This window comes from Patagioenas fasciata, chromosome 30 (genome assembly GCF_037038585.1).
Source record: "Patagioenas fasciata isolate bPatFas1 chromosome 30, bPatFas1.hap1, whole genome shotgun sequence".
Classification (NCBI taxonomy): domain Eukaryota; kingdom Metazoa; phylum Chordata; class Aves; order Columbiformes; family Columbidae; genus Patagioenas; species Patagioenas fasciata.
The window spans coordinates 3,330,498-3,342,738 of NC_092549.1; the positions used below are offsets into that span (position 1 = coordinate 3,330,498).

Here is a 12,241-nt window from a genome sequence, read left to right on the forward strand (position 1 = left end):
TGGGGGGGTTGAGGTGCTGAGTCAGCAGCGCAAGGCGGGGGCGCAGGCTCCGGTTTCGCCTCCGCTGGGTTTCGGTGTCACCCCAGGTTAAAAATAAGGCGGATCCGAGTCAGGGTCACCCGAAACCGGGACGGGGGGGGACAAGGACCCCCCTGTGCCCTCTGGCACCGTGGGAGGGGGGTTCCGAGCACCCCAATTCCCAGCACACGGGGGTGTCCCCCCAATAATAGGGGTCCTGCCTCTGGTTGCTCCTTTGCTCCACCCCCCCAGCTCGGGGATGGCCATGGGGGGTCCGACCCCCCCAGCCCGGGGGGATCCGCTTCCCCGCGCTCAGCAGAGCGGGTGGTCACCCGATCCCAGGGGACAGAGGTGACAAAAGTCCCGCGTCCCCCCCGCTATGACAGAGCGGGGCAGCTGGTGACTGTGGGGCTGGGGGGGTCCCTGCGCTGGGTGGGCACCCGGACCCCCATCCTGCTGCCCTCAGGGCCGGCTCAGGGGTGTCCCCGTCCCCAGGCAGGGACTCTGGGGACTCCAAGGTGGGGGACACTGGTCACGGCTCCTTATTTTTAGCCCCCCCTCCCGCTCTTCTTTCCTGGCTTAATATGGACCTGGAGCGGGCGGCGGGGACAAGAGGGGACAGGAGGGGACAGGGGGGGACGAGGCTGAGCCCTCCGGGCGGACCCTGCGCCTCCCGGGGCCCTGAGCCCCCCCTGTGCCCTGGGGGGGTCGGGGGATCAGGGTGTCACTGCCCCCCCGTTGTGCCTTAAGCCTCCCCGGGGCTGAGAAGGGACAGGTGTCCGTGTGTCCCCGCCCGGCTGTGTCCGTCTGTCCCCTCCTGACCGGGCCGGAAGGGGCCGTGTCTGTCCCTGTCACCCCCCACTAGGACCAAGCAGGGGTTGTTTGTCCGTCCCCTGCGCCGCTCCAGTCGGGCTCCGTCTGTCTGTCCGTCCATCCATCCATCCCCGGCCAGGAGGGAATCCGTCTGTCTGTCCCCGAGGCTGCGTCCGTCTGTCCCCCAGGCTGTGTCTGTCTGTCCGTCCCTCTCCAGGAGCTGTCCGTCAGTCCGTCTCTCTGCCCCCGGAGCTGTCTGTCCGTCCCCTGACTGTGCGCCCATCCCCGCTCGTCCACCCGTCCCATCCGCATCTGTCCGTCTGTCTATCAGTCCCACCCCCGTCTGTCCGTCCGTGTCCGTCTGTCCGCCCGCCGGGCCATGGGGCCGTGGGGGTGGGCGCTGGCGCTGCTGGCCCTGGGGACCGCGATCCCGGGTGGGTCCCCGGGTGGGGGTCTGGACTTCCCCACGTACGATGGAGCGGACCGAGTGGTGCCCGTGACCCTGCGCAATTACCGGGCGCTGCTGAAGCGCTTCCCGGTGCTGGCGCTGCTGCACCGGCCCCCCCCGGCGGGGGACCGGGGAGCCCAGCGACACCACGACATGGAGGAGCTGGTCCTGGAGGTGGGCACGGGGGACACGGCAGGGGACCCCGCGGGGCGCTGGAGACACGGGGGGACACACGGCGGCACTGGGGAAGTGGTGGCTGTGGGGAGCTGGGGACACTGGTGGGGACTGGGGGATGCTGGTGGCACCAGAGACACTGGTGGGGATTGTGAGATACTGGTGGCTGCACCCAGGGGACACTGGAGACACTGATGGAGACTGGTGGGACTGGGGGTTGCACCCAGGTGGCACTGGGAACACTGGTGGGGCGCTGGGACACTGGTAGGGACTGGGAGGTGCTGGTGGGACTGGGGGCTGCACCCAGGTGGCACCAGGGACACTGGTGGGGAATGGGGGATGCTGGTGGCTGCATCCAGGGGACACTGGTGGGGACTGGGGAATGCTGGTGGCTGCATCCAGGGGACACTGGTGGGGACTGGGGGATGCTGATGGTTGCACCCGTGTGGCACTGGGAACACTGGTGCACTGGTGGGGCACTAGGACACTGGTGGGGACTGGGGGATGCTGGTGGGACCGGGGGCTGCACCCAGGTGGCACTGGGACACTGGTGGGAACTGGGGGCCAGTGGTAGGACAGGCAGCAGCATCCATGTGGCACTGGGGCCACTTTAGGGACCAGGGGATGCTGGTGGGACACAGACTGGGGCACCAGCACCCACATCGTACTGGGGACACTGGTGGGGACAAAGGGACAGTGGGGACGGCTGGTGTCCCCAGCGCCGTGTCCCCTCAGCTGGCAGCACAGGTGCTGGAGGACAAGGGGGTCGGATTCGGTCTCGTCGACTCTGAGAAGGACGTGGTCCTGGCCAAAAAGCTGGGTAAGGGTGACCCCCCTCAGGCACAGGGGCCCCCCAGGTCCCAACCCCAGGCACAGGGACCCCCCAGATCCCCAAACCTGGCACAGGGACCCCCTGCCCCCCCAGGGCTGACGGAGGAGGACAGCATCTACGTGTTCAAGGAGGACGAGGTGATAGAGTACGACGGGGAGCTGGCGGCTGACACGTTGGTGGAGTTTCTGTTGGATGTGAGCCCCCCCTGGCCCCCCATCCCATCCAGGACCCCCCCCAACCTCTACCCCCATCACTATCCCAGGGGGGAACCCAGGAGTCCGAGTCCCCGAACCCCCTTTGTGTGACCCAGGAGTCCTGACCCCTCCCGGTCCTGACCCCCCCGGGCAGCCCCCCCCTGACTTGGGGGGGTCCCTGGGGACCCCGGTACTGCCCCCCAGGTGCTGGAGGACCCTGTGGAGCTCATCGAAGGCGACCACGAGCTCCAGGCCTTTGAGAACATCGAGGACGACCCCAAACTCATCGGCTACTTCAAGAACGAGGACTCGGAACGTGCGTGGGGCTGGGGCAGCTCCTGGTGTCCCCTCCCATGTCCCCTTGTCCTCTCCATCCCCCCCAGCACCACGGCCACAGCCCACGATCCATCAGCCATTTGCTTGTCTGTCTATCCATCCACCCATCTATCCATCCCTCCATCCATCCATCCATCCATCTGTCCCTCCATCCATCCCTCTGTCCATCCATCCATCCCTCTGTCCATCCATCTGTCCTTCCATCCATCCATCCATCCATCCATCCATCTGTCCCTCCATCCATCCATCTGTCCCTCCATCCCTCCATCAATCCATTCATCCATCCATCCATCCATCCATCCATCCATCCATCCATCCATCCCTCCATTCATCCATCCATGCATCCATCTCTCCCTCCATCCCTCCATCCATCCATCCATCCATCCATCCATCCCTCCATCCATCCCTCCATCCATCCATCCATCCATCCATCCATCCCTCCATTCATCCCTCTGTCCATCCCTCTGTCCATCCATCCATCTGTCCCTCCATCGACCCCTCCATCTATCCATCCATCCCTCCATCCATCCCTCCATCCATCCATCCATCCATCCATCCATCCATCCATCCATCCTTCTGTCCATCCATCCACCCCTCCGTTCATCCATCCCTTCATCCATCCATCCATCCATCCATCCATCCATCTCACCCTCCATCCATCCATCCATCCATCTCACCCTCCATCCATCCATCCATCCATCCATCCATCCATTCATCCATCCATCCATTCCTCCATCCCTCCATCCATCCATCCATCCCTCCATCCATCCATCCATCCATCCATCCATCCATCCATCCATCCATCCCTCCGTCCATCGTCTGTCCCTCCACGAGGTACCAACTCTGACCATGGGGCTGGGGGGATCCTTCTGGAGCCAGAGCCCCCCAGGACAGACCAGAGCTGGGGGGGCTGGTGCCGAATCCCGGTGCCGGATCCCAGTGCTGGTACCACCCCCATCCCTGTCCCCCCAGACTTCAAGGCCTTCGAGGCAGCAGCAGAGGAATTCCACCCCTACATCTCCTTCTTCGCCACCTTCGACAGCAAGGTGGGTTGGGGGTCCTGGGGGGGCTTGTGGACCCCAATCTTCCCTCGGGGGTCTCAGGGACCCCCAACCCCCAGACAGCCAAGAAGTTGACGCTGAAGCTGAACGAGATCGACTTCTACGAGCCCTTCATGGAGGAGCCGGTGACCGTCCCCGGGCGGCCCAACAGCAAGGAGGAGATCGTGGCCTTCGTGGAGGAGCACAAGCGGTGGGGGCCCGGGACCCCCCCACACCCACACATGGTGTCCCCAGGGGTGCCAGGGGGACCGGGAGCCACAGGAGGTGGTTGCCATGAGAGACGGTTACCATGGGGAGGCGGTTGCCATGGAAGATGATGGTTACCATAGGGAAGGGTTGCCTGGGAGATATGGTTGCCATGGGAGATGGTTGCCATGGGAGATGGTTGCCATGGGAGATGGTTGCCATGGGAGATATGGTTGCTATGGGAGCTATGGTTACCATAGGAGAGTGGTTGCCAGGGGAGGTGGTTGCCATGGGAGATGGTTGCCATGGGGAGGCAGTTGCCAAGGGGGTGGTTGCCACGGGAGACCATTGCCTCGGGAAGGTGTTTGCCACGGGGAGGCGGTTGCCATGGAGACAGGTTGCCATGGGGAGGCGGTTGCCATGGGAAAGTGATTGCCATGGGTGGTGGTTGCCATGGAGACAGGTTGCCAAGGGGGGGTGGTTGTTACAGGAGACCGTTGCCATGGGGAGGTGGTTGCCATGGGGACAGGTTGCCTGGGGACCGGTTGCCATGGGGACAGGTTGCCATGGGGAGGCGGTTGCCATGGGGACCGGTGACTGCCAGGGCAGCCGCAGCCGCGGGGGATATCAGGGGTGGGGAAGACCGGAGTGGGGGGGCCCCCCCAGTGCCCAGTGGGGCCCGAGCCCCCCCAGTCCGCTCCCCCTGTCCCCAGTCCCTGCGGTGACACGAATTTGTGAGACCTCAGGGCTGGGGGTGGCTCTGGGGGTGTCGGGGGGCAGCCGAACCCCCCCGGGCCGTGGGAGGGGCCGGCAGGGCAGGGTTAAACCCAAGCGCTGCCGGGATGTTCCGCAGCCTTAATCCCCCCACCCGGATCAACCCGCCCCCCCCGCCGCGGCCTCAATCCCGCTGGAGATGGGGAGATGGAGGGACCCTGCATGTCCCCCCCCTCTGCGAAGTGCCGGTGGTGTTGGGGGGCTCAGCCCGCAATCTGTGCCCCCCACTCCTCCAGACCCAACCTCACCTCCCCCCAGCCACTGCCCCCCCCATTTGAGCAGCCCCACAGTTGCACAGCTTGGGGATGGGGGGGCAGCATCTCAGGGGGGGTGGTGGGCAAGTTTGGGGGTGTCCCTCACTGTCCCCCATCTCACAGGGCCACTCTGCGGAAACTCAAACCCGAGAGCATGTACGAGACCTGGGTGAGCGTGGGGGGAGTGGAATTGGGGTGGTGGGGGGTCCTGCCTCCATCACCTTGACCCCCAGGGAGGCCCCCCCCAAATTGGTGACACCAACCCATGTCCCCCCAGGAGGATGACATGGACGGGATCCACATCGTGGCCTTTGCAGAGGAGGATGATCCGGGTGAGGGAGTGGCCCGGGGGGGGGGTCAAGGGGTCCAGGGGGGTCCTGGTGTCCCCCAACCCCGGTTCCCCACCCCCCAGATGGGTTTGAGTTCCTGGAGATCCTGAAGGACGTGGCCCAGGACAACACGGACAACCCCGACCTCAGCATCATCTGGATCGACCCAGGCGATTTCCCACTGGTACCGGCCCCCTGGTGGGGGGGACACCCCCACATGACCCCCCCCCCCGGCACTGGGAGGTGGCCCTGGGGGGGCCTGACCTGTGTGTGTCCCCCCCACAGCTCATTCCCTACTGGGAGAAAACCTTCAACATCGACCTGTCCCGGCCCCAGATCGGGGTGGTCAATGTCACTGATGTGAGTGTCCCCCCCACGAGGAGCCCTGATATGTCCCCCCCCGCGGACCGCAGCTGTGCCCCCCCATGCCAGCCAGTGTCATCCAGTCCCAACAGGCTCATCACAGGCAACATCTGGGAGTCAGGGTCCCAGTCTGACCTGTACCCAAGTGTCCCATGTCCGCCCCCGCCGTCCCCTCCCCCGGCCGGAGCCCCCCCCACCCTGTCCCCTGCCTGTCCCACGTCCCCCCCGCGGTGTCCCCAGGCTGACAGTGTGTGGCTGGAGATGGCGGACGAGGAGGATCTGCCGGGCCCCGAGGAGCTGGAGGGGTGGCTGGAGGACGTGCTGGCTGGGGACATCAACACCGAGGATGACGATGAGGACTACCACGACGATGATGATGATGATGATGATGATGACGACGATGATGATGATGACGACGATGATGAAGATGAAGATGATGACGATGACGATGACTAGGCCTTGTGCTGGGCCTCTGCTTCCAGCCCTGGCCCTGCACGAGACATTAAAGTCCCCAAAGAACCACATTGTGTCACCAAGTGGGGGGACAGGGGGACTGGAGACGCCCCAGCCGTGGATGAGAAACCCCGGGGGGGTTGTTTCCGTGGGGCTTCCTGGAGGCACAGTGACACCCATGGGGACATGGACACTCGTGGGTGTCCCACTGCGCCCCTTCCCTGGGGTGACAGTCCCAAGCAGGGACCCCAAAAGGACGTCTGGGGGGTGGGATCAAGGATCGGCGTTCCCACCCAGCCACCCACGGTCCCCGCGGGGCGGGGCGGCTCCCCCGGCCCCGCCCAGCTAAGCCCCGCCCCCGCAGCCCCGCCCCGTTAGGCCCCGCCCCGTTAAGCCCCGCCCCGCTGCTCAGAGCGGCAGCACCGCGATCCCGAGCGGCCGCACCGGCACCGGCACCGCCACCGGCACCGCCCCAGCCGGCCGGTAAGTGCGGGGCTGCGCGGGCACCGGCGGCTCCCGCCGGCACACGGGACCGCGAGCGGAACCGCGGCCGGATGCAGGTGGCGGCCGCCGCCATCCGGTCCCGATCACGGTCCCGATCGCGATCCCGGTCGCGGTCCCCTCAGCCGGGCAGCGGTCGCGGTAGTGACCCCCCCTCCGGTACTAGACATCCCCCCCGCCCCGGTGATGCCCCCCCCGCCCCGGTAACGCGCGATGCCCCGCCCCGACCGTGGCCAGGAAGGGGTTAACGGCTCCGGTGCTACCGGCGGTGCCAGGACACCCCCCCCCACCCCGGTGCCTCCCCCTCCGCGGGGCTCGCCCGCCCCTTCCACTTCCCCTTTCACTCCCCTGGGGGGGACGCGAACCCGTGACCTGCGGGGGAGGGAGTGGAGGGGGGGGTGTCCGGGCCCGCCGGTCCACGCGGTGCCACCCGGTCCCGGCCCCCACGCCGGACACGGGGTTTGCCATCCCCACCCGATCCCGATGTTCCCCCCGGTTCCCCCATCCCCACCCGAGACCCGGCGTGTTCCTCACCCCCCGTGGATGCCACCCGGTCCCCGTGGGACGCGGGGTCCCCCCACCCGCGCCCCATCCCCACGCTGCCACCCAGTGCCGCCCAGTAGCCGCGGAGCACCGGGATGCCACCCGTACCCCAGGGCAGGGTCCCCCGCCGCCGCGAGTGGGTGAATTGGGGGCGGCTGCGTGGCCGGACTCCCCAGGAACACGGGTGGGAGGGGGCGCGTGAGGCGGTCACGCGGTCGGGCTGGGCCCAACTGGGGCCAAACTGGGGCCAAACTGGGCCGTGGCGGCGGTGGAGCCGCCTCTTCCGCCGCGCTGCCCCGGGACGGGGAGGGCTGGGGGGGCCACGACTCATCTTCCCCCCCCACACCCCGTGCTCCGCCCCACGGAGCTTCCGCACTGTCCCGCGTGGGGAAACTGAGGCACGGGGCGGGGCGGGGGCGCATCCAGATGCGACCCAGATGTGGGATGCGCGTCCCGGGGGATGCGGCTCCCGCCGCGGGCAGGGCGAGAACCCCGGGACACGAGGGGGGGACCCAGCGGCCGGTGCCGCTGCCCACGCAGCCGGACGGTGCCCGCGGGGCCGGGCCCGTGTCCGTGGGGCCAGCACCGTGATTCGGGTTGCCGCGGGGGGGACCCGGGGGCGGCCCCGGCCGGCGCTGCGCTGCTCCCGCTGCACAAAGGCCCCTTGTCCCCGGGGCTGCGGGGGGGTCCGGGTGGGGGGGGCCCTTCCCTCCCGTTCCCGCTGTCGCCACCCGCCCCAAAGTCCCGGCGGGGGGGGACAGTGATTGTGTTCCCCCCCCCATCCCCGCACCTGGCCGGAGCGGGGGAGACAAAGGCGGGAAGGAACCGGCCCACCCGTGTCCTGCCCCCCCCCCCGTGTCCTGCTCCCTACCCTCCGTGTCCTGCCCCCCCCGCCGCGGGATTAGGCGCCCCCCGCCCCTCCCGCCCTTTTGAATGGGCCCCCTTGTGGCCACGCCCCTCGTGCATATTCATGAGGCGTTTTGCATGGGACGCGTGAATGGGGGGGGGGTTCCGCGGTGGGGGGCTCGGGCATCCCCCCCCATTCTTTCCACGGCCGCGACGGGGGGGGAGGGCGGGGGAACCCAGGCGTTCGGGCGGGACCCGCCGGGCCTGGGAACGGGCAAGCGGCCACGGCGGGGAGGGAGGGGGGGTCCCCGCCCCCACCCCCCGCACCCCCCCGCCCGGAAGGACCCAGGCGTCCGGGCCAGGGGCTGAGTCATCGGCGGCCTTAAAGGGGCCGGACACGGCGGGGACACGCGTGTGTGTGTGTTGGGGGGGTGAGTTTGTTTGGGTGTGGGCGTGATGGGTGGGGAGGAGTGTGAATGGGTGGGGGGGGTGTGAATGGGTGGGGGGGTGTGGGTGCGAAGCGGGGGGGGTGGGTGCACGCGCGTGCACACGTGTCCGTGCGGGGGTGGGGGTGTCTGTGCGTGCAGGTGTCTGCGGGGGGGGGGGCGGCTGTTTACGGTTCACGCACGAGTGTGCGTGTGCGGGGGGGAGATGCGGGGGGGGGCGCATGCGTGCACATGACGTGGGGGAGCAGCGCGGTGGGTATGAGTGTCTGTGTGTCCCCCCACCCCCGGCGTGTCTGTGTGTCCCCTCGTGTCTGTGGGGTCCCCCCCTCAGCACCCACAGGTGCCCCCCCACTCGGGGAAAGAGTGGGGGGGAGCACACGGGAGGAGCCCCGAAGGGTGGCCAAGCTGCGATCGCCACGGCAACCGCATCCCTGGGGTGGGTGGCAGCGGTTGCCATGGCGACCGAGGCGCAACAGGGGATGGATGGGGGGGATAGGGTGTGACACCCCCCCCCCTCCCCAGCCCTGACCCCCACACACCCCCCCCCCCAATCCATGCTTGGTGCTGGGGGTGCTCTTGGTGCCCCCCACCCCGCAGGTGGGTGCGTGGGGGGGGCTGTGCTGTATTGGGTGGGGGGGGTCAGCCCACGCCAATAGGGGGGGTCTGCGCAGGGACGCGGGGACAGGGCGCGTGTGCGAGGCTCCTCTGCGCCGGGGGGGGGACACACACACATAGACACACACAGCGGGTCCCGCCGTCCCTGTCACATCCCGTGAGCATCACATGAGTCACGGGCCAGCGGAGCCCGGCTGGCGCCGCGCGGGGGGGTCCGGGGGGGTTAGCGGCTGAGCCCGGGCAGCTCGTGACGCCGGTGGCACCAGCCATGGCCGAGTACCGCAGCTTGCTGGAGGAGCTGGCGCAGAACATCACGGCCGAGGACCTGGAGCAGCTCAAGTCGGCCTGCAAGGAGGACATCCCCAGCGGGGAGGGGGAGGCCATCGCCACCAGCCACCACTGGTTCGCCTTCCTGGAGAAGCACGACAAGCTGGGCAGAGGTGACACCCCCCTGGCCCTGGTCCCCAGCCCTGGACACTGCCCAGGGCTTCTCCACATCCGTGTCCCCATCCCGGTCCACATCTGTGTCCCCATCCGTGTCCCCATCCCCATCCTGGTCCTATCCTGGTCCCCAGCCCTATCCTGGCCCCCATCCTTATCCTTGTCCCCATCCTCATCCTGGTCCCCATCCTGGTCCCCATCCCCATCCTGGTCCTATCCTGGTACCCATCCCTATCCTGGTCCCCATCCTTATCCTTGTCCTCATCCTGGTCCCCATCCTGGTCCCATCCTGGTCCTCATCCCCATCCTGGTCCTATCCTGGTCCCCATCCTCATCCTGGTCCCCATCCTGGTCCCATCCTGGTCCCCATGCCCATCCTGGTCCTATCCTGGTTCCCATCCCTATCCTGGTCCCCATCCCCATCCTGGTCCCAATCCCAGTCCCCATCCCCATCCTTGTCCCCTGTCTGCTTTCCTTGTGCCCATCCTTATCCTTGTCCCCATCCCCATCCCAGTCCCCATCCCGGTCCCCATCCCCATCCTGGTCCCCTGTCTGCTTTCTTGGTCCCCATCCTGGTCCCCATCCTTGTCCTCATCCCTATCCTGGTCCCCTGTCCGCTTTCCTGGTCCCCATCCTTGTCCCCATCGCCATCCTGGTCCCCTGTCTGCTTTCTTGGTCCCCATCCTTGTCCTCATCCCTATCCTGGTCCCCTGTCCGCTTTCCTGGTCCCCATCCTTGTCCCCATCGCCATCCTGGTCCCCTGTCTGCTTTCCTTGTCCCCATCCCAGTCCCTTGCACTGATCCCTGTCCCTGCCCTGGTCCCCACCCTTGTCCTTGTCCCCTGTGGTCCCCCGCCTGGCTCATGTCCCCTCTCCTGGTTCCAACCCCTGTCCCTGCTCATCTCTGTCACCTTCTGCTCGCCCCATTCCCTGTCCCATGTCCCACCCTTTGGTCCCCATCCCTGCCCGCTCCCCATGCCCCAGGGGGTGTCCCAGCGCGTGTCCCCGTGTCCCCGCAGACAACCTGTCGTACATCGAGCACATCTTCGAGATCTCGCGCCGCCCCGACCTGCTCACCATGGTGGTTCAGTACCGCACGCAGGTGCTCAAGATCTCCGAGGAGGACGAGGTGGACACCAAGCTCACCCGCATCCCCAGCGCCAAGAAGTACAAGGGTGAGCCCCCCCCCCAAAAAAAAAGTGACCTCCCCATGGGGATGGGGACAAGGGGCAGGGTCCGGGTGGCTTTGGCCGGGGTGGGACACAGCGGAGCCCCCCATGATGGCGCCGTGTCCCGCAGACATCATCCGACAGCCCTCGGAGGAGGAGATCATCAAACTGGCCCCCCCGCCTAAGAAAGCCTGAGGGGGGGGGCGAGGAGGAGGAGGAGGATGAAGGCTGTGCCCCCCCCGTGTCCCCCACCGCCTCTCCGGCCCCGGGCAGGCTGGGGGGGCCGGCGCGGTCACTAACCAAGTCTTAACGCCCCCCCCACCCCCACCCCACCCGCCAGGGCCGCTCTGCGTGTGTGGGGGGCATGGGGGGGGGTGGCGCTTTGCTGTTCCCAGGGGACCCCCCCAAGCGCTCACTGGGAGGGGGGACAACAACAGGGACCCCCCCGCCCAGTCCAAGTTGTGGCACTGGGGGGGTGACAGGGACCGGGACCACCCCCCACCCCAGTGTTGTGGGGGGGATAACAGGGACATGGGGATGAAGGAGGGGGCAGGTCAGGAGGGGGCGAGCGGCATGGATGAGCTGGGGGGGGGTTGTGGCCCCCCCAGGAGGATGGAGTGAGTTTGTGAGGCCTCAGCCCCACACGGGGTGGGGGGCACAGCTGTAGTGTCCCCCCCGCCAGGGGCTGCAATGAGGGGACAAGCAGGTGACATGATGGGGGGGCGGTGGCAGCCCCAGTGCAGGTGGTGACATGGGGGGCACCCCACACCCCCCCCAGGGCATTGGGGAATCTCCCTTGGAAAGACCCCCCCAAACCCCCACTTTGGTTGGGGGGGGGGGGGGGCACAACTGGGAGCCCCCCCCAACCAGCCAAACTGATTAGGGGGGGTCCTTCCAGCCTCTCCCAGTGCCATACTGGGAAGGGGGGGGCACAGGACTGGGAATGGGAACAGCCCCCCCAGTGTGCGCAGGGTGCGTGGGGGGGTCTCTGGGGTTCAGCTCTAGCTACTAACCCGGGGGGGGGGCACTGGAGAGAGAATATGTTAATATATTTTATTTAATAAAAGCTAAAACCCGCAGAGCGCCTGCGCGGCCCCCGCCTCATGTGTCCCCCCCACCCCGTGTCGTGTCCCCCCCCCCTATTTATTATCTCCAGGACAGGGACCACGTTCATTCCCCACCCCCAAAACTGTGTCTTTTGTTGCAAAATGACTGTTTGGGACCCCTCTCCCCCCTCCCCATTGAGATCCTGGTGCGGGGAGGGGGGGGGACAGGTGACACCGCGGTGTCCCCTGCGGGGGTCCCCTCCCTGCTCCCTGTCCCCCCCCCCTCCTCTTCCCGACCGCGCTGACTGTGTATGGATCTCATAAATGGAGATGAAAAGCTGCTCTGGAGGGTCGCTTGGCTCTGTGGGGGGGGGCGTAGGGACACTGGGGACATAGGGAA

At 67.4% G+C, this 12,241-nt stretch overlaps 2 protein-coding genes across 2 annotated transcripts; both read left to right on the forward strand.

Moving 5' to 3' along the window:
• The first annotated feature begins 894 nt into the window (after positions 1-894).
• On the forward strand, positions 895-6,290 carry CASQ1 (calsequestrin 1). The gene is made up of 11 exons (XM_065857607.2): positions 895-1,453; positions 2,189-2,273; positions 2,379-2,479; positions 2,684-2,795; positions 3,788-3,861; positions 3,936-4,066; positions 5,214-5,259; positions 5,368-5,422; positions 5,503-5,603; positions 5,705-5,779; positions 6,023-6,290. The coding sequence occupies exons 1-11, from the start codon at positions 1,211-1,213 to the stop codon at positions 6,236-6,238; spliced, it is 1,239 nt and encodes a 412-aa protein (XP_065713679.1). The 5' UTR covers positions 895-1,210; the 3' UTR covers positions 6,239-6,290.
• Positions 6,291-6,620: 330 nt separating this feature from the next.
• On the forward strand, positions 6,621-12,183 carry PEA15 (proliferation and apoptosis adaptor protein 15). Its single transcript, XM_065857701.2, has 4 exons — positions 6,621-6,718; positions 9,453-9,626; positions 10,646-10,801; positions 10,926-12,183. Exons 2-4 carry the CDS (start codon positions 9,455-9,457, stop codon positions 10,988-10,990), a joined length of 393 nt encoding a protein of 130 aa, XP_065713773.1. The 5' UTR covers positions 6,621-6,718; positions 9,453-9,454; the 3' UTR covers positions 10,991-12,183.
• The last annotated feature ends 58 nt before the right edge of the window (positions 12,184-12,241 follow it).